Source organism: Balaenoptera ricei, chromosome 3 (genome assembly GCF_028023285.1).
Source record: "Balaenoptera ricei isolate mBalRic1 chromosome 3, mBalRic1.hap2, whole genome shotgun sequence".
Lineage (NCBI taxonomy): Eukaryota > Metazoa > Chordata > Mammalia > Artiodactyla > Balaenopteridae > Balaenoptera > Balaenoptera ricei.
Window position 1 is genome coordinate 147,668,944 of NC_082641.1, and position 21,999 is coordinate 147,690,942.

The following is a 21,999-nucleotide window of genomic DNA, read 5'->3' on the forward strand; positions in this document are numbered from 1 at the left end:
GAAGAAGCTTAATGAACTCCAAATGGGATAAACTCAAAGAGATCCTTTTTGAAATATGTAATCAAACTGTTGAAAGACAGACAAATTGGAAATCTTGAAAGCAACAAGAGAGAAGCTACTCAAATCACATGCAAGGGATCCTCAATAGCAGTGGCCCCCAATTTCAGCAACAATTTTTCCACAGACGGGGTGGAGGGTAATGGTTCAGGCGGTAATGCGAGTGATGGGGAGCAGTAGGTGAAGCTTTGCTCGCTTGCCAGCTGCTCACCTCCTGCCGCATGGCCCGGTTCCTAACGTTCAGTTATTTCGCCTTCATCAGTTGTCTGTGTCACTGAATGAGAACTGCTAAGGAATGAAAGAGTTTAAACCCTTTACTTCGGACCACACTCAGCCTGTCTGCATCCCTCTGATTGAACCACGAAGGGAGGAGGGAGGCGTCCCGGGGCTGCTGCTCACCACCGACACCCACCCTGTCTAGCACACTTTTGGTCACCAGGATTTTACCAGGTTTGTTCTTTTTAATTCTCAACATTTGGGGTAGAGCTGGATGGTATGAAGCCCCAATTTCCCATTGTGTTTGTAGACAGTTTCAACTGAAGCGATCAGAAACTAGGACTAAAACTTCCTATAAATGAGAAAATTCCCCCAAAGAAGCACTTTAAAGGTATCTCTGAGAAAAGTTAGGGAGCAGAAGCCACTGAGTGATGTAAACCCATGCACACACAAACACACACAATCAAATAAAAAGCAAAAGAAAATGCAATAATTAAGTGCCAGTCTTCTTGGTCCACAGCGCAGGGGTTGGGGACGCCTCTTAGTAGGATTGACAACTACAGAAAACACAGGAAGTGGGGGATGGAGCTATATAGGAACAAACATTTTGTACACTGTTGATATGAAGTTGTTATAAACTAAAGTTGTGTGATCCTGGTTGTTATAAACTAAATTTAGATGTTACTTATTATTCCCAGGGCAATCACTAAGAAAATAACTCAAAAATATAAAGTAAAAGAAATTACAAGGGAAATGTTTAGAAATACCTATTCCTTTTTAAGTTGAATAATATCTGTGGTATGTATATACCATATTTTGCTGGTCCATTTATCTGTTGATGGGCACTTGGGTTGCTTCCATGTTTTAGCTATTATGAATAATGCTGCTAATGATCATGAGTGTTCAAGTTTTCTTCAGGACCCTGCTTTCAGTTCTTTTGCGTATATGCTCAGAGGCAGAATAGCTGGATCAAATGGTAATTATTTTTAATTTTTCAAGGAACTGCCACGTTTCCCACAGAAGCTGTACCATTTTACATTCCCAGCAGCAGTGCACAAGGGTTCCAATTTCTCCATCCTTGTCAACACTTTTTGATAGTAGCCATCCTGTTGGGTGTGAGGTGGTATCTCAGTTGTGCTTTGCATTTCCCTAATTAGTTAACATTTTGAAGGCAGAAGGAAGAAAATAATAAAGACTAGAGTGGAGATGAATGAAATAGAATAGGAAAACAATGGAGAAAATCAAATCAAAATTTGGTTCTTTGAAAAGATCAATAAAATTGACAAACGAAACGTTTATAGCTAGACTGATGAGAGCTCAAATTACTAAAATCAGGAATGAAAGTGGGGATATTACTACTAACCTTACAGAATAAAATGTAAGAGAAGACTATGTACAGTTGCATGCCAAAAAAATAGACAACTTAGATGAAATTTTAAAAATTCCTAGAAACACGCAAGCTACCAAAGCTGATTGAAGAAGGAATAGAAAATCTGAATAGGCCTAAAACAAGTAAAGAGATTGAATCAGTTATACCAAAAAAATTCCAATAAGGAAAATTCCAGGATCAGATGGCTTCTCTGGTGAATTCTACCAAACCTTTAAAGGAGAATTAATATCAATTCTTCTCAAAGTCTTCCAAAAAATAGAAGAAAGGAATCACTGCCTAACTCATTCTATGAGGCCATTATTACCCTGATACCAAAACCAAAGACATCACAAGATAAGAAAAGCACAGATCAATATCCCATATGAATATAGGTGAAAACCTCAAAAGTACTAGCAAATCAAATTTAACAATATTCAAAGAATTAATACATCATGAGCAACTGAGGGGCTCAAATCAAGATGGCGGAGCAGTAGGATGTGGAACTCCCCTCCTCCCAAAAATGCATCTACAAATGGAACAATTATTATAGAACACCTACTGAACACCAGCAGAAGTCCTAAAACACCTGAAAGGATGAGAAATATCTCCACATAACTGGGTAGGAAGAAAGGGAGGGAAAAAAAAAAAGGGACAGGACCTGCACCACTGGGAGGGAGCTGAAGAAAGGAAAGATTCCCACACCCTGGGAAGCCCCCTCACCTGCGGGGAGATCAGCTGGGACAGAAAAGGAGCTTCAGAGGCTCAGAGGAGGGCACGACAACCAGTTTGTGGCAGGCAGAACAGAGAGACCTACACAGACGGCCCAAGCCACCACCCTGTACCCCCAGCCTAACGCACATCTGCTGGTACAGGTGGGGGCTGGGTGCTGAAACACGGGGTTTAGAGGACAAACCTGGGGAGAGGACTGGTGTTGGCTGCTCGGAGACAGACTGAAGGAGCTGGAGTGTGGTACGGCCACAACCAGGGCTAGAAGCCAGGCCCACCATAGAAACGAAGCACCGTTGTTAAGTGGTGCACGAAGCGGGGAGGGGGAGCTGCCATTACAGCCTCTTTCTCCACGTGCTAGCCCCTGCCCACTCAGGCTCCGGGAGAGCACGCACCAGCTGCCCTGCCTCGGCCAGGTCCCACCTGGGCAGTCTTGCAGGCCCCAGATGCCACCTAGGCAGGCTCTGAGGCCAACCACAGCCTCAGGAGCAGACACCAGCAGTTTGCCCACATTCAGAGGTAGGGCCAAAAGCACAGCTGAGCCCCAGGGGCCACACAACTTAGGAAGCAGGGCTGAAAATTCAGTGCCTGTGGGACATCCGAACAGACAGCGGGTGCTCCCGCAGCTGGGACGGGTCTGGCCTTAATAGCTGTGGGTTTTGCGGGTGCATGCACACAGGGTCTGGGCCGTGCCAGGGTCTAAGCTACCTCTATAGCTCCCACAGCAGGTCCAGGTGTGGGACTTCTGCTGTCCTGGGACCTGACTTCAGTGGCTCTGTGCTGGTGTCCTTGAGACACCTGGGTGGATGGCCGACATACCCACGGTTGAGGCAGGGCCAAGGGCAGTGCCAACAACAGTGTACTTTGTGAGCCCAGACAATGGGTGAAAGGTGACACATCAGAGCACACTCACCGGTGAACAGCTCCAGCAGAGGAATACTCAGTGGCTCCCCTCCCAGTGGGAGTGCTCCAGTCCCATCTACCTCACACCACAGCTCAGTAACGCAGCTCAGAAGCAGATCTGGGGACGTCTACTCCAACATCTAGGTAGCAGACCCTGCCCCTGACAGGGCAGTGACAACCACAGAGCAAAGAGGAGGCCCCACTCAACATCCAGTGCAGGCTCTGGCCACCACACCACCAGTCACACCTCCTATCAAGGGGATAATGGCCAGCATACACTGAGGAAAGAGGTGGCAGCCATCCATACTAAAAACAGCCCTTGTGCCAAAAATGTTAAACCCACGTAGGCTACAAAGGGACGCTCCCACATTAGTATTAGCCCTCCAGGACCAGAGTAGATAACTGTTTTTCCTAAACTCATAGAGCAAGAGAAATATAAGTAAAATGAAGAAGCAGAGGAACCATTGCCAATAAAAAGATCCAAGAGAATTCCCCTGAAACAACCAACAGTGAAACAGACCTCTTCAGTCTAATAGACAAAAAGGAGATAATGAAAATACTGAAGGAATTAAGAAAGGCTATTGGCAGAAATGCAGATTACTATAAAAAGGAACTAGAAACTATAAGGAGGAACCAAGAAAAAATAGAAAATTCATCATGAGCAAATGAGACTTACCCAGGAATGTAAGGATGGTTCAACATTTGAAAATAAATCCAAGTAATACATCATATTAATTAATTAAATAGCAGCACTATTTACAAGAGTCAAGACATGGAAACAACCTAAGTGTCCATCAACAGATGAATGGATAAAGAAGATATGGCAAATATATATACAATGGAATATTACTCAGCCATAAAAAAAAGAATGAAATAATGCCATTTGGAGAAACATGAATGGACCTAGAGATTATCATACTAAGTGAAGTAAGCCAGACAGAGAAAGACAAATATATGATGTTGCTTATATGTGGAATCTAAAAAAAGGATACAAATGAGCTTATTTACAAAACAGAAATAGACTCACACGTACAGAAAACAAACTTATGGTTACCAAAGGGAAGGAGGGGGGAAGGATAAATTAGGAGTTTGGGATTAAAATATACACACTATATATAAAATAGATAACCAACAAGAACCTACAGTATAGCACAGAGAACTCTACTCAGTATCTTGTAACAATCTATAATGAAAGAGAATGTAAAAAAAAGAATATATTTTTATATATGTATAACTGAATGACTTTACACCAGAAACTAACAATTGTAAATCAACTATATATTTCAATGAATTTTTTAATCAAATTTAAAAATATTATTTAATATGTATTGTTGATTGATTAACATGAAAACTCACAGACAGCAGCACTATAACTCATGCCTGAACAAAGCTTATGTAACACACTTATTTGCTTTCAAAGGCACATCATAGCCTTCTTGGACAATTTTAAACAGCGAGATCACCAATAAAAAGCACAAAAGTGTCACTAAATAGGCCACAAAAAGGACCATTTTTTTACAGTATGTGAACTGAAACAAAAGATGGCAGAACAGCACCTTGTTTTACCTAAGCTGGTAATGTGTTCATTGGGTGACTCAAATTTTTCACTGTTCTGTGCATAGCCATGAATGATTGCAAAAGCTCTATGAGTATCAATTTGGGGGTTATGAATAAATGTTAGCAAGCTGTTAAACTCACAAATATGGAATCCACGAATAGGGAGAACAAACTGTATCTTGCTGGTGACTTGATTTTCTCTCATCCTGTAATGCCTGTTTTTCTTTAGAGCTTTTATTTACTTTTATAAATTTATTTATTTATTTTATTTTTGGCTGCATTGGGTCTTCGTTGCTGCGCGGGCTTTCTGTAGTTGCGGCGAGCAGGGCTACCCTTCATTGTGGTGTGCAGCCTTCTCATTGCGGTGACTTCTTTTACTGCGGAGCACAGGCTCTAGTCTCACGGGCTTCAGTAGTTGTGGCACGCGGGCTCAGTAGCTGTGGCTCACGGGCTCTAGAGTACAGGCTCAATAGTTGTGGCACACGGGCTTAGTTGGGGGATTGGGAATGCTTCTGGGTCACCAGCTCATAGTTTCTGCTCTATGGGACAATCATTCCTTTTATGTTGTTTAGTGTTAGTTTGCTACTGCTGTTATAAGAAATTTCTGCTAACTTGGTGGCTTGAAATAATAGAAATTTATTCTTTCACAGTTCTGGAAGCCAGAAGTCCAAAATCAGTATCACTGGGACAAAATCAAGGTATTATTGCCTCTTCCAGCTTCCAATGGCTGACAACATTACTTGACTTGGCCACATCATTCCAATTTCTGCCCCTGTGATCACGTCACTTTCTCTTCTGTGAAATCCCCTTCTGCCTATAAAGTTACATGTGATTGCCTTCAGGGCCCACTCAAATAATTCAGGATAATCTCCCCATATCAAGATCCTTAAGTGCATATGCAGAGACTCTTTTCCCATATAAGGTAACATTTACAGGTTTGAGGAATTAGGATCTGATATTTTTTAGGAACATTTTTCATCTACCACACCTAGTCTTGTCTGTCTGTGTGCTTTGTGGGCAGCAAGCTCTTACTCAGAGTCCTGTCAGACTTCCCGGCTTGTACCCAAGGGTTCACAATCCAGCTAAGCCTGGGAAGGATGTGTCCATCTCTGAGGTAGAGTGACACACCTCTAAAGAGGCCAGAGAAGTTACCAGGAGCCAAGAAACTGGTCTGTTTCCAGCTCTGCTGTGTACCTTGGACAAAGGGCCCATGCTTACAAAGCCCTGGGTTCCTTATTTCTGAATGCTCTTCTACACCAGGACAGCTCAGAGCTGCTGCAGATGAACTTGCAAATTGTAGCCCCCTCCTTAGTGAAAGACAGTTTAAGGGAAGTGATTTTGCCTCATTTCTTTGCTTTGGCTGAGTCTGCTCAAGCATAGGCAACAAACATCAACAGATCACCTACCCCCTACCAGGCTTCCTTTTAGGCCCAGTACGATACAGTACCTCAGACATCAAGGAGCCCCCAGCTAAAATGGGGGTAAAAGGGGGGCATGGCATGGGTAAAGGTACCAGGAAGCCCCAGGGTGAGAAGGCTCAATTATATCTCACAGTATTCAGGCTCACTCATTATAGGAATGTTTTTAAGAAACAGATTAGATATGAATCAAGTTAGTGAGTTGCATTATTTTAAAAGGTCTCAGGCTCTAATCATGAAGTCTAGGGTGCAGTTGAAGGACTCCCCAACCTACTTTTCTTCAGAATAGGTCAGAACAAGAATTTTTCACTTTAGAAAGGAGCAGGACTTCCCTGGTGGCGCAGTGGTTAAGAATCCACCTGCCAATGCAGGGGACACGGGTTCGATCCCTGGTCCTGGAAGATCCCACATGCCGCAGAGCAACTAAGCCCATGCACCACAACTACTGAGCCTGCGCTCTAGAGCCCATGAGCCACAACTACTGAAGCCCACGTGCCTAGAGCCTGTGCTCCGCAACAAGAGAAGCCACCGCAATGAGAGCCTGCGCACTGTAACAAAGAGTAGCCCCCGCTCGCTGCAAATAGAGAAAGCCCACGTGCAGCAACAAAGACCCAATGCAGCCAAATAAATAAATAAATAATAAAATAAAATAAAAACTAAAAAAAGAGCTAAGAGCCTCCAGTGTGGTGGTATGAAATGGGACAGATGCATCCACAGAAACTAGAGGCTTGAAGGGGGATATATGGGACAAATTTCATACAGCTAACCTAATAGGGAGCCAAAGGTTACCACAGACAAACATTTTTATAATTATCAGAAAATTTGAGTTGCTTCTAGTTTGTTAAGGGAGGGAGGTTTGGGGTATTAAAAAGGCCATCCAGCATTTCTCCCTGTATTCTGCAAGGGAAGGGGAAGGGCAGACCCCACCCCAGGGAATTCTTCACTGAACATAGAGGTTAGATGGGCAACAGGGACCTCAGTGGACTGAGAGGCTACCATGCTACAAGGAGTGTCAAGCCAAGTCTCCTGTGTTGGTGTCTGACTGAGACAGGAGTCCAGAAATTCTGTGTGAGTGCCCTTTGCAGACTGGGTGCAGAGGGGTTTGTCCTAGACCACCCTCTAGGAGACCCTTGTTTGGTTAGGATTGCTACCCTTTGAAGGGAGGCACTGATCCATTGGTCCTTTCCTTCCCAACTGGCCCTTTCAGCATTGTTTCTACCTTTCCCAGTGAGCTCTAGCTGTAATTATGAAACTAACTTTAATAAGTTTAGTCCTGTAATAGAAATAAAATGTGTTTGTCAAAACCCATAGAGGGTATAACACCAAGAGTGAGACCAGATAGAAACTATGGACTTTGGGTGATGATGACGTGTCAACAAAGGTTCATCATGGGAACAATGTAGCACTGGTGTGGGACATCTATACTGTGCGAGCCTGTGGGGTGGGGGGCTCAGGGTATATGAGAACCCTGTACTTTCTGCTCAAATTTGTTGTGAACCTAAAACTGCTCTAAAAAACAGTCTTTTTTTTTTTTGAGGAACTGTATGAGAGCTCTGTGCTCACCATGACCTTCTTGAATCCCTAGACCAGCCTAATCTCCTTGGTTTGTTTTGAATAGAGTATTTGCCAAATATTAAGGGCAAACTCAGTAGAGAGTTGGAGTCAGCCATTCAAGAAATTTCCAACTTTCGAGAGTGTCTTTTATTTTTCCAAATAAATAGTTAGTTGGCTCTTAACTGGAAAAACAGAGGCTGAGTATTGCATCCTATTTGGACCCTATTTGGTGTTTCCTGACTAGGCCTCTCCCCTAGACAGTGTATCAGAGAAAAACATGGAACCTATTTTTTTGAAGCTGGAATGTAAATTAATTTTCTGTTATTATCCTCCTCGCATTCCTTTCATTCCTATGGATATCCAAATGGTTTTAATCAAAATTAGATTGAGAGCTAATATTACAGTTATTCTTTTTAAAAATAATGTTTTTCCCCCTTGCCACAGAACTGACTTTATTTTTATTTATTTATTTATTTGGCCACATGGCATGGCTTGCAGGATCCTAGTTCCCCAACCAGGGACCGAACCTGTGCCTCCGGCAGTGAAAGCACAGAGTCTTAACCACTGGACCGCCAGGGAACTCCCACCACAGAACTAACTTCAGAAACTGAATTAACAAGAAAAATTAAGTTACCAATAATCTAAATGCCCATTTATAAATACTGTAGTATTTTGTTCCTTTTGTGTACAAACATATGCATGTGTGTACATATATAATGGGAAAGGGTCATATTTTAACTAGATTTTTTCAGTTAATATGGGCATTGGTCCATGGCTTTGCATATTCTTTCAAAACATCAGTTTTAGGATTTCCCTGGTGGCACAGTGGTTAAGACTCTGTGCTCCCAATGCAGGGGGCCCGGGTTCAATCCCTGGTCAGGGAACTAGATCCCACATGCATGCCGCAACTAAGAGTTCGCATGCCACAACTAAGGAGGCTGCGAGCCACAACTAAGGAGCCCACGAGCTGCAACTAAGGAGCCGGCGAGCCACAACTAAGGAGCCCACAAGCTGCAACTAAGGAGCACACCTTCTGCAACTAAGACCCACAGCAAACAAATAAATAGTAAAATAGATAAAATTTAAAAAAATAAAAGATAATTGGAGAATATTAGAAACAGTTAAAAAAAACCATCAGTTTTAGTAGCAAATTATATTCCATTTTATGGCTATGCTACAATTTATATCAATCTTGTATTGTTGAACACAGAGCTTATTTCTTAACTTATGCTTTTTCAGGTGATACTGCAGTGAAGACTCTTGGGTATAAATCTTGGCACAGATCCATGATCATTCTCCTTCTAGTAAACACCAAGAGGTGGAATTGTGGAGTCAGAAGGTACACGCCTGGTAAAGGCTTCAGCACAATTAACAAATGGCTTGAGAGGGAGGGAAGCACATCACAATCCCAGCAGCAATGCATGAAAACTCCATGTCCTAAATCCTCGTCAGCACTGGATATTGAGTTTGACAGGTTTGGCAACACTAGCTTAGTACTGAGAAAATTAATCAGCCTGAGATCACTGCACCCTAACTCTGTGTTAAAACACAAGAGAAGTATATGTCCTGGTTATGAAGGAATTCATAGAATATGGGCCGGGTTTTTCCTGGCTCAACCACTTACTTACTTCCCTGCTGTTTGGCTCTGGAAGAGTTACGTACCCTCTTCGCCTTAACCTTGCCTGCCAGCTGTGAGCATGAGTATTTGGACTGAATTTATCATATTCTCATTTATATTTGTATTATATATAATATATAAATGAGAATATATATATATGTTCTTATTTATCCTCCCCAACTAGACACAAATATATATATATATATATATAATAAACTAATAACTATAATATATATATGGTTAATATATACAGGGTTCAAAAGCAGTCGTCACTGCCATTGCTATTACTACTACTACTACTGATTATAATAATCATTGAGATGGCTCTGGGTAGACACTTAACAAATGTTAATTACCACTTACAAGCTGTTTAACTTGGCTTAGAAAAGTTACGCCCTCTCTCCAATCATTAGCTTCCCCATCTGTTCAACGGAACTAAAAATACCCATTTCCTAGGATTACTGTGAGGATTATAGGAAATGAAACAATCAGCTCAGTACCAGGAATATAGAAGGAAGTTTTCTTCCTTTAGGAATATTTTAGAAACCGACTTCAGAAAAATAATGCATAATGCCTGATAATAAACAACTCAGTTTCTTTTGTGAAGAACTCTAAGATCAGGGGCTGAATCAGCAAGAGCTGGTGAAACTACATCTTTACCCTTTATCCTCCTTTTTGGAAAAATTATTCTTTCGAAACATCAACTCTTTTGGCCTGATGGTCTGGTCCCTGTCACTGGGTTTGCCTGGCCGATGGCAAAAAATCATAGGCTGAGGTGCCAATGTAGGAGACTGAAATAAGAGTAGGGATTAGGTGGAGAAGAAGGAAACTCTTTCTCCCTATGTTCTTGCTTAGTTAATACCTAATGGCTTTTTAAGGGGTTGCAAGTATAGTTTAATAAAAATGTGCCAATATCTAGCAGCAAAGGCACTCTGCCAACATCATAAGCCCCTCTGTACCTGCTCTGGCGTAATAACTTTGATAAGAACTACTCATTACTGAGCACCTATTGTAAGACTCTATAATCCTTCCAACAACCTGATTATTCCAATGAAGACGTAGCTATTCAGAAGACATAACAATTCAGAGCCAGGACTGGGACTCATGTCTGTTTGCCTTGAAGTACATGTTTTTCCTTGTCTACTTTCTCTCTCTTCCTCTCCTCTTTCTCCTCTAGTACTTTTCAGATTCCTGCCTTTTCCTTCTAGCCCACCTGGATTTCAGGCCAGCCTTTGTACCCATCCCAGGTGCATCACCGATCCCCATGGCTTTAAGATCTCCTGTTTCCATGGCCCTGCACCTGGTGGACTGAGAGGGATGCCAGCTGCTCTTTCTTTGCAGGGCACAGAGCTCTGAGTAGCACACCAAGATGTGCAGGAACCTGGAAGCTGAGAACCCTTACATATTCTGAGTCTCTGAGTCATTGAAGAAAAAGAAGGTACTTCAGTGAAAAGGGCTCAGCCTTACTAGGAAGTATAAAGGAAATATTAAAGGCACTGTGTTTTTAAATAGTATACTCAGCAAACTTGAATATTTTTGGCTAAAGTAATTTCATATTGTGACCAAGGGAACTGAGTAAGAGTTCAATTAAGGTACTATGAGGAGACAGGAGCATTGCATTTAAACAGACCAATGTTTTAACAGTTAAGATTATTTTTTATCTTTGACCTAAAGGAGACAAGTATACTCAACAGGGAAAAGATAGTCTCTAAATAAACAGTGCTGGGAAAGCTGGATAGTCACATGCAAAAGAATGAAATTGGACCCCTATCTTACATGACTTACAAAAATTAACTCAAAGTGGATTAAAGACTTAAATGTAAGATCAGAAACCATAAAACTCCTAGAAGAAAACATAGGGGAAAAGCTCCTTGACATTGGGCTTGGCAATGATTTTTTTTTTAGATATGACTCCAAAAGCACAAGCAACAAAAGTGAAAATAAACAAGTGAGACTACATCAAACTGAAAAATTTGTGTATAGTCAAGAAGCAATCAACAATATGAAAAGGTAGCTTATGTAATGGCAGAAAATATTTGTAAACTACATATCTGATTGGGGGTTGATATCCAAAATACATAGGGAACTCATACAACTCAACAGCCAAAAAAAAAAAAAAAAAATTCCCACACAAATAATCCAATTAAAAAATGGGCAGGGACTTCCCTGGTGGCACAGTGGTTAAGACTCCGCACTCCCAATGCAGGGGGCCTGGGTTCAATCCCTGGTCACTGAACTAGATCCCACATGCATGCTGCAACTAAGAGTTCACATGCCACAACTAAGGAGCTCATGTGCCACAACCAAGGAGCCGGAGAGCCACAACTAAGGAGCCTGGGAGCTGCAACTAAGGAGCATGCCTGCTGCAACTAAGACCCAGTGCAATCAAATAAATAAATATATATATATATTTTTTAAATGGGCAAAGGATCAGAATAGATGAATAGACATTTTTCCAAAAGATATTCACATGGCCAACAGGTACATGAAAAGGTGCACAGCATGACTAATCATCAGGAAAATGCATTTCAAAACTAAAATGAGATATCACCTCACACCTGTTAGAATAGCTATTACCAAAAAGACAAGAGCTAAGTGCTGGTGAATATGTGGAAAAGAGGGAACTCTTGCTCACTTTTGATGGGAATGTAAATTGGTGAAGGCACAATGGAAAACAGTATGGCAATTCCTCAAAAAATTAAAAACAGAACAACTATATGATCCAACAATTCTACTTTTGGATATATACCTGAAGAAAATGAAATCACTATCTTTGAAACTGAGCAGGACCCTACAGGGTCTTTCTGGGGAAAGACACCCAACCCGTGTCCTCCATCTCTTATTTTAAAAAAAACTTAAGCCTCCTAGGCCTTCCAAAGAGCAAATATAATCAGAAATACAGAAACAAAGGAAAACAATCAAGCAAGACAAAATAATAATAGTTTAACCATAAAACAAAAGTCAATGACCTTTAATTCCTCCTCAGAGGCTGTAGATAATATCCTGATCCAGATCTTTGAGTTGTTTTTCAGATATTAAAACCCCCACAAGATGGAAGAAGTTGACTGCATGCTGACCACTAACATGTAGCCCCCAGACGAGCTGGAGCGTGAAGATTGATAATGCTGACCTCTGTGACCTCATCTGGTTGCCTCACCACCCACCAATAAGAAAATTGTGAGCTGATCACATACTCCACAACACTTTCCCTCACTTTGTCTTTTAAAACCCTTCCCTAGGGACTTCCCTGGCAGTCCAGTGGTTAAGACTCCATGCTTCCATTGCAGGGGGCACGAGTTCAATCCCTGGTCAGGGATCTAAGATCCCACATGTCGTGGGACACAGGAAAGAAAGAAAGAGAAAGAAAGGGAAAGAAAGAGGAAGGAAGGAAGAAAAGAAAGAAAGGAGAGAAAGAAAAAGGAAGAAAGAAAACAGCAAGGGAAAGAAAGAAAGAAAGGAAGGAAGGAAGGAAGGAAGGAAGAAAGAAAGAAAAAGCCATTTCCTAAAAGCCATCAGGGAGTTCAGGTTTTCTGAGCATTAGCTGCTTGTTCTCCTTGCTTGTCACCCTGCAATAAATGTTGTACTTTTCTTCACCAAAACCCCGTGTCAGTAGATTGGCTCTGCTGCAGGCGAATAGACCCAAGTTTGGTTTGGTAACGACTTGAAGAGATATCTGCACATCCACATTCATTAGAGCATTATTTACATTAGCCAAGACATGGAAACAACCTAAGTGTTCATCAATGGATGAATGGATAAAGAAGTTATTATACATACACACACACACACACACACACACACACACACAGAGAGAGAGAGAGAGAGAGAGAGAGAGAGAGAGAGAGAGAGAGAATGGAATACTATTCAGCCATTAAAAAGGAACTGGTTGCCATTTGATCCAGCATTCCCACTCCTGGGCATCTATCCAGACAAAATTATAATTTGAAAAGATACATGTATCCCAATGTTCATTGCAGCACTATTTACAATAACCAAGACATGGAAACAACCTAAATGTCCACCAACAGATGAATGGATAAAGACGATGTGGTACATATATACAATGGAATACTATTCAGCCATAAAGAAGAATGAAATACTGCCATTTGCAGCAACATGGATGGACCTAGAGATTATCATACTAAGTGAAGGAAGTCAGAAAAAGAATGACAAATACCATATGATATCACTTATATGTGGAATCTAAAATATGACACAAATGAACCTAACTATGAAACAGAAACAGATTCACAGAGAGAACAGACTTGTGGTTGCCAAAGGGGAGGGGGGAGGGGAAGAGAAGGATTGGGGAGGGGAAGAGAAGGATTGGGAGTTTGGGATTAACAGATGCAAACTATTATATATAGAATGGATAAACAACAAGCTCCTACTATATAGCACAGGGAACTATATTCAATATCCTCTGATAAACCATGGTGGAAAAGAATATATATATGTGCATAACTGAATCACTTTGCTGTATAGCAGAAATTAACACAACATTGTAAATTAACTATACTTCAATAAAATAAATTTAAAAAAGAGAGAGAGAGATGCCAGAGAGATTACTTTCTCTCCCTGCCAGGTGAGGTCACAGTGAGAAGGTGGCCATCTACAAGCCAGAAAGGGACAGCTATCACCAGAAACCGACCATCAACCATGCTAGCATCCTGTTCTTGAACTTCTGTCCTCCAGAACTGAGAAATAAATTTCTGTTTCTCTGGAGGACCCTGATGAATGCAGCCATCTAAGCTTTTTGAGGACTTACTAAGTGTCAGTCACTAATTCTACAGGGGGAAATGGAGTGAGAGTCTGAGCCACCCCAGAGAAGAAGTGCCACACCCAGTGAGGTAGTGGGCAAACGTCAATGGAATCCCAATTAAGGGACTTGAACTATTCTCCAAGGCCCAGATATTAGAAAAGGAGAGACGGTTCTCTTTTTTACTTAACATGCCATATTAGACATGAGATTGAGAACTGATTATTACTCTGGGCTTTAGTCATGTGTTAGTAAAAAGGTATTACATTTTGTCTTGAGGAATAAATTGAAATATATTCACACTGAACAGTAAATTTTGTCTGTGATGTTCATGTAGGTATACTGATCCAGGTGTGCCAGACTGACATTATGCAGTAGATACCTGTGACAAAAACATTTACTGTTCACCAATGATCCCACCCACATTTCCCAGCTGCCTTTCAGTTAGACAGGGCATGTGACTAGTCCTGGCCAATGGGTTGTGAGTAGAAATGACTGTGTCAAACCCTAGGCCACAACAGAGAAAAAGGAAAGTGAGTTCTCCATGCCCTTTCTTCCCGCATGGCAACAATGGGAGCCTTCTTGTTTCTCATGTTACAGCCACAGGATGTTGGTGTGTGAGCCGTGCAGTGACCATGTGGAGCGAACCTGCCACAGATCTTCAATGGACATGAAATGTAAGCAAGTGGGAAACGTAGGTGTATTAATCCATTGAGGTTTGAGGGCTGTAATATGTTACTGCATCATAGCCTGGTCCATCTTGACCAGATACAACTGTGGCTGTCACTAGGGGTAGAGATGCAAATCCCTGGAGTCACCTTTGGAAGCAGACCACGGCTTATAGAAAACAGGTTGGGGAAGCCTCTTCAGGAGCGAACGTTTAAATGCTAATTAGACTGGGGATGAGGTTGCACAGCCTTCCAGCTGGTCTTACCTAAATCATGACTAGTCACTCCTTAGGCAATTTTCTGGAATGGTATATGAGAGAAACAGAGAAAAGTTTCTCGTATATCTCGTGAAGTCTATGGGTAGAACTGATGTACTCCATGTTACTACTGAAGCCCAGTCCCAGATATAATTATGAACATCATGTGAGGGCATACATTATGGAATAATAAGTCAATTGTAAGCAAAAGTTGAAGAGACCATAGTTATTCTTATTGGCTGTCAGAAGTGTCTGGATCACAATGCCAACTTATCCCTTTAAGAAACTTCTTGAGCAGATGAGACACACTGCTAAAGAATCTTTGAAAATGAGACAGATTTTAATGTTGTAAGTAGCCGCAGATGAAATTTTGAGCGGCAGAGGTTTTTTTTGACACCTCAATCTCTTTATGATGCCAATACTTGGCACGAGTCCCTGCCTTGGTTGCATTCTGGGGTCATGCACAGGAGAGGGGGAACATGTTCCACTGGACTGAGAGTCTTGTTGGTGATGGGTGCTCCCAGGCTAGAGCAGCCCAACAGAGAGCCTGTAGCAAATGGCTATGCAAGGTAGGAATCAAAGGCGGGAGACAGAAAAGGTCTCTGTGGGAGTCATCAAACGTCGTGCTGGGAAAGGTTGCCTCTGATCAGAAACAAGATGTGAAAACTTGGTTTGTAATGATTCCAAAGCTGTCAACAGCAATGAGGCAGTGGGAAAAAGCCTGAGAAAGCCACCTTTGTCTTGCAGACCTGGAGGGAGAGTGATGTTGGAAGCCTTAGCAGATTATTGTAAATGACATCAGTAATATGAAGCAACTGATGGGCCACTAGAGGCAGGGGTGGGAAGATATCTGGAGAAACTGTCACTGCTAGAGTGTGGTGGAGGCTGCTTCAAGCCCTGGTATGAAATCTAGTGCGTAGGGCGGGCCACCAAAACCTGGGGAAATAGGCACCCCCAGCAAGGTGGCACACTCCTACTGCTAGTTTACAGTAACTACTCCTGCAGAACAATTCTAAATTCATGAAGATATTGCTCCTTATGTTTAGAATTTGTAACCACTCGCCATCCCTCCCAATGGATTCCATTTAATGGAATCACATGGGAAGGCATGAATTGCTTGAGAGCATCAGTTCTGAAATGAGCAGCAAGTGCACTGGAAAGGCCACCATTGTCCACTTAAAACAGAGGCTGTGAACAAGGGCCTCAGAGATACTGGTATCGTGGTGAAGGAGAATTAATGACAACATAACAGAAAGTGATAAGAGAAAGGTCAAGATATGTCAGTAGGTGTGCCCTCTAAGACTTATACGTAGAGTGGCAAACAGAATTATCTAAACTATTTAAGGTAAAGTTTGGCGGATCTCTTGCTGTTGGATTCTGATCTCCTTCAGTAGCCTGGTGGCATAGTGGAGAGGGTTCATTGTGGAGGACTGGGCTTTAGTACCCTGAATAAAATCAAAAAAGGAATAAGCTATTCAAATGTAACTGCAGAGCTCCATGATACTGTGCACCAGAGGGAAAAATATTAATGCTTATTGATGAGAGTTTTGTACTGTGAAGTTAAATACAGTTAAATACTACCTGTAATACAGGTAGTATTTGTACATTTATAGTATGACTTTATTTCCTGATGTAATAAGCTTTATGAGTCATGTACTTTTTCCAAGTTCTGTTTGCACAACAAAGTTCGGGCTGTATTTGAGATGTAGTGGCCAACTAAAGCAGGCACCATTGATGCCCTATCTAATATCCCCTAGACTCACCTCTGAGTTCACCTGCAGCTGTGGTAAAGAGCTTCCAGTGTGATTGCAGCTCCCCATTCCAAGTGCCTGCTTCTCTGCCTGAGGGCTGTCTGAAGCATCAGGGGAATTTGCTGAGCCACACACAGGAGCAACTCAAAGGATAAGACAGTTAATGTTCCAGAAACAGGACTTCCCTGGTGGCGCAGTGGTTAAGAATTCGCCTGCCAATGCAGGGGACACGGGTTCAATCCCTGGTCCAGGAAGAGCAATTAAGCCCGTGCGCCACAACTACTGAGCATGCGCTGTAGAGCCCATGAGCCACAACTACTGAGCCCACGTGCCACAACTACTGAAGCCCGTGCACCTAGAGGCCGTGCTCTGCAACAAGAGAAGCCACCGCCATGAGAAGCTTGTGCACTGCAAAGAAGAGTAGCCCCTGCTCGCTGCAACTAGAGAAAGCTCGCACGCAGCAACGAAGACACAACACAGCCAAAAATAAATAAATAAACATTTGAAAAAAAAAATTTCCAGAAACAATTCCTGACAGTTGGGGAAGGGAGAATGGTGGATTACTGCCCCTGCCTCCCAGCCTGCAGTGGAACAATTCTGAGATGCCCTCTACACAGTTTCTCAGAGAGTAATCAGAACAGTTGAGCCATGGGACTTCCCTGGTGGCACAGTGGATAAGACTCCATGCCCCCAGTGCAGGGGGGCCCAGGTTCGATCCCTGGTCAGGGAACAAGACCCCACATGCATGCTGCAACTAAGAGTTTGCATGCCACAACTAAGGAGCCCATGTGCAAGCCATGTGCCGCAACTAAGGAGCCCGCCTGCTGCAAGTAACACCCTGTGCAACCAAATAAATTTAAAAAAAGAACAATTGAGCCCTAATCATGCACTGTGCTAATCTGCTCATTAATGCACTGTTTCGTAGCTTTTCTACCTTCCCTGTCTCATTTTCCCCACACCCACATGTGCTTCCTGGGATCACCTGGACCCAATCCTTGTATCAGGGTCTGTATTAGTCAGGTTTCTCCAGAGGAATAGAACCAGTAGGATGGATAGATCATCTATTTCTCTATATCCATATCTATAGCTCCACGTCTATAGCTATATATCTATATCTACATCTACATCTATGTATCTATATAGAAAGATTATAAGGAAATGGCTCACGTGATTATGGAGGCTGGCAAGTCTAAAATCTGCAGAGCAAATGTTGCAGTTCAAGGCCAAAAGCAGGCAGGCTGCTACAGGCCCAGGAAGAGTCAATACGCCAGTGCAATGGCTGTCGGGCAGGAGAATTCTCTATTACTCAGGGGAAGGTCAGCGTTTTGTTATATTCAGGACTTCAGCTGAATGGATGAGGCCCACCCACATTATAGAGGGCAATCTGCTTTACTCAGTCTACTAGTTTATATGTTAATATTATCCCAAAATACCCTCACAAAATACTTAGGATAACATCTAACCAAATATCTGGGCATCCTGTGGTCCAGTCAAGTTGACACACAAAATTAACCATTACAGGGTCTGATTTGGGGGAAATCCAAACCAAGGCACCAAGCATAGCTCATCAATTTGGAGAAGCACCCCTTGTAACGAGAGTAGAAACCTCTAAAGAGAGTGTTTTATGTGGACCGTACACCTCAGGAACCATACGTGCACTCTCTGACCCCTTGTCCACATTCCAACACATAGGCTTCTGGCCCACATTAAGGAGGCATTTTGGACAGAAGGGAAAACCAGACCTGGTGTCGCTGTCCATGAATTTAAGACAGAAAGACTCCTGGTCCAGGATGGAATGAAAGCTTTGCTGTGTGGACTCTGCCTGACATTTGCCCTAATATTCAGTTACATTTTGTCCCTCTCTGGACCAGGCACTTAGTCCCACTAATAGGGAGGTCCACCGATTGCTTACACCACCTACCTACACCATCTTGCGTTGCTCCTGGTTGAGCCCAAAGCAAGCTCCAGTAGCTTAACCGGCCTCCATTGGTGTTGCTGTCCGTGGTTCTAACAGAACGAGCAAGCCTCTGCGTTGACACCTGTTTTGCTGTCCATGGTGCTGCCTAATGATTTTTTTTTAATATAAATTTATTTTATTTTATTTATTTATTTTTGGCTGCGTTGGGTCTTCATTGCTGTGCACAGGCTTTCTCTAGTTGTGGCGAGCAGGGGCTTCTCTTGTGGAGCACGGGCTCTAGGCGTGTGGGCTTCCGTAGTTGTGGCACCCAGGCTCAGGAGTTGTGGCTCATGGGCTCTACAGCGCAGGCTCAGTAGTTGTGGCACACAGGCTTTGTTGTTCCATGACATGTGGGATCTTCCCAGACCAGGGCTCGAACCCATGTCCCCTGCAGTAGCAGGCGGATTCTTAACCACTGTGCCACCAGGGAAGTCCAATGATTCTTTTTTTATGCTCAGGAAGATGCTGCATATTGAAAGAGCAGGTTTTTGAAACGTAGACTAGAACTCAATGATAAACATGAGATTTTGGCTCTTGCTGATGTGTGTTATAGGATTTAGTGCTCTGGTGTATGTGTCCCCATTCAAACTGAAGAATCAATATTTTCTTGCTGCCCCATATTCCGAGAACAGGTTCTAGGATTTAGCACAGTTGATGGAAAAGAGCAGAGCTAAATAGAGAGCAACCAGGGCTGAAACTTGCAGGCTATTAACCACATCAGGGGAGTCACTATCCTTTGGAAATCCCTGGCTTGGAATTTTCCTCTTTTTGGCTTCCTATGTCCAATGTAGTAGAAAGTCTTGTGGATTCTATCTTCTAAATAGCTCTTAGATTAGGCTACTTCATCTCACCTCTGCCAACACTTCCATGACAATGATGATCATCACCACTACTACCATCACCACCTTCACTCTTCTAATTACCATCATTTCTCGCTGGGATCATCCCTTTAGGATAAAAATTTCAAAGTGGAATAACTAAGTGGAAGTATAGGTACGTTGTTTAAGGGTTTGATAGAATATCTGTACCAAGGTGCATTTCCACCAACCTTGTAAAAGAGGGCCAGAGCCACTTTCAGGTGGCAAAAGAGCTATCAGCAATACATTTCAATTAAAGATTGACCGAAAGAAATACATTAAAAAACTAAACAGGGAGTTCCCTGGTGGTCTAGCGGTTAGAATTCGGCACTTTCACTGCCGTCACCTGGGTTCAATCCCTGGCGGGGAAACTGAGATCCTGTAAGCCAAAATTAATTAATTAATCAATCAATCAAGTAAGTAAAAAACATAAAAAAGCTAATGCTTACAGAGCACTTAGCATGCACCATGGCTGGGCAAGTGTATATGGTGCTTTAAAACAAACCTTTGTGGTACGTTCTGTTTTCAGATGGAATAATGAGACACAGGTCAAGAAACTTGCCCAAGTTCAGACAAGACCCTCGGAGAAGGTCAGGTAAGCTTTCTGAGACCACACAGCAAGCGAGTGGCGCAGCAAGTACTGAAGCCGATGTTTGTCTCCCCCTCTCCCGCCAAGGAGAACTGCCAGGGGTCCCCGCGAAAGCAGAAGCTGGGGAAGAGGGAAGGGAGCAGGCTGCGTCTGCGCGCGCGCTGGGAAGCGGGGGCTTCCGGGGCTGCAGGGTCGCCATAGCGGGTGTGATGCAATCACGCCCGTCGCTGCGTCAACGGGCGGCTCCAGGGATGCGGGGACTGCAGTAGAGCTGGTCCCCACCGCCGCCCGCCTCGTCCCTGCCGCCCACCGCGGCTAACCCGGCAGGCAACCGCTGTCGCTAACCTTCGTCCAGCGTCAGGACCACCGCCCCGGAGCCACCAGCGACCCCGACAACATCTCTCAGACACCGGCAACCCTGACAACCGCCCCCAGGTACCGGCGGTCCCTGACAACCACTCCGAGCCACCGGTAACCCTTGACAACCGCCGCCAGCACCCCCCAACCCCCCCCCCGCCACCCGGCGCCTGGGGCGCGCCATGAAGTCGGCGGTGAGCGCGCGCGGTGGGGTGTCTGGCGGCCGCGGGGGTGGCTGCTGGGGCGGAGGGCGAGGAGGCGGAGGAGGGGGCAGAGGAGGAGGCGGGGGCAAAGGAGCAGGAGGTGATGGCGGCGGCCCGGGGGGCAAGGGCGGCTTCGGAGCGCGAACGCGCGGCTTCGGAAGCGGCAGGGGCCGGGGGCGTGGTGGCGGAGACGGCAGGGACCGCGGAGGCGGCGGGCAGCGGCGTGGCGTGGCCAAGAGCAAGAACCGCCGCAGGAAGGGCGTCACCACGGTATCCGTGGAACCGCACCGGCACGAGGGGGTCTTCATCTATCGCGGGGCGGAGGACGCTCTGGTCACACTGAACATGGTGCCCGGCCAGTCGGTGTACGGCGAGCGGCGGGTCACGGTGACCGAGGGCGGCGTGAAACAGGAGTACCGCACGTGGAACCCCTTCCGCTCCAAGCTGGCCGCGGCCATACTGGGCGGGGTCGACCAGATTCACATCAAGCCCAAGTCCAAAGTGCTGTACCTGGGTGCCGCCTCGGGGACCACCGTCTCCCACGTCTCCGACATCATCGGCCCTGACGGCCTAGTCTACGCGGTCGAGTTCTCCCACCGCGCCGGCCGCGATCTGGTCAACGTGGCCAAGAAGAGAACCAACATCATCCCAGTCCTCGAAGACGCCCGGCACCCCCTCAAGTACCGCATGCTCATTGGGATGGTGGACGTGATCTTTGCCGATGTGGCCCAGCCAGACCAGTCCCGCATCGTGGCTCTGAATGCCCACACCTTCCTGCGCAACGGGGGCCACTTCCTCATCTCCATCAAGGCCAATTGCATCGACTCCACCGCATCTGCCGAGGCAGTGTTTGCTTCTGAGGTGAGGAAGTTGCAGCAGGAGAATTTGAAGCCTCAAGAGCAGCTGACCCTGGAGCCCTATGAGAGGGACCACGCTGTGGTCGTCGGGGTCTATCGGCCCCTTCCCAAGAGCGCCAACAAGTAGCAACCCAGCTCGGGCTGTCCCTGAGATAATGCCTAAGGCTGTGCTGTGTTCAGTGTTACTATATGTGTGTTTTCTTTGTGCACCGCTTTTCTATTAAATGGCATAAAGAAACAGTACCCAGGTGTATCAGTGAGGCCAGACTCAGTTATCCCCAAATCTCCAAATCCCCCGAACTCTAAAATAGCCAAGATAACGGGTG

General features: G+C 44.2%; 1 protein-coding gene across 1 annotated transcript; it reads left to right on the forward strand.

Annotated features, from left to right (window-relative positions):
• The first annotated feature begins 342 nt into the window (after window positions 1-342).
• On the forward strand, window positions 343-21,893 carry FBLL1 (fibrillarin like 1). Its single transcript, XM_059917654.1, has 4 exons — window positions 343-507; window positions 9,040-12,595; window positions 14,778-14,854; window positions 20,197-21,893. Exon 4 carries the CDS (start codon window positions 20,796-20,798, stop codon window positions 21,798-21,800), a length of 1,005 nt encoding a protein of 334 aa, XP_059773637.1. The 5' UTR covers window positions 343-507; window positions 9,040-12,595; window positions 14,778-14,854; window positions 20,197-20,795; the 3' UTR covers window positions 21,801-21,893.
• Window positions 21,894-21,999: the final 106 nt, after the last annotated feature.

What these genes read in the sequence shown, in the direction of transcription:
- FBLL1 (XM_059917654.1), top strand. Translation starts at nt 20,796, where the DNA reads ATGAAGTCGGCGGTGAGCGCGCGCGGTGGGGTGTCTGGCGGCCGCGGG.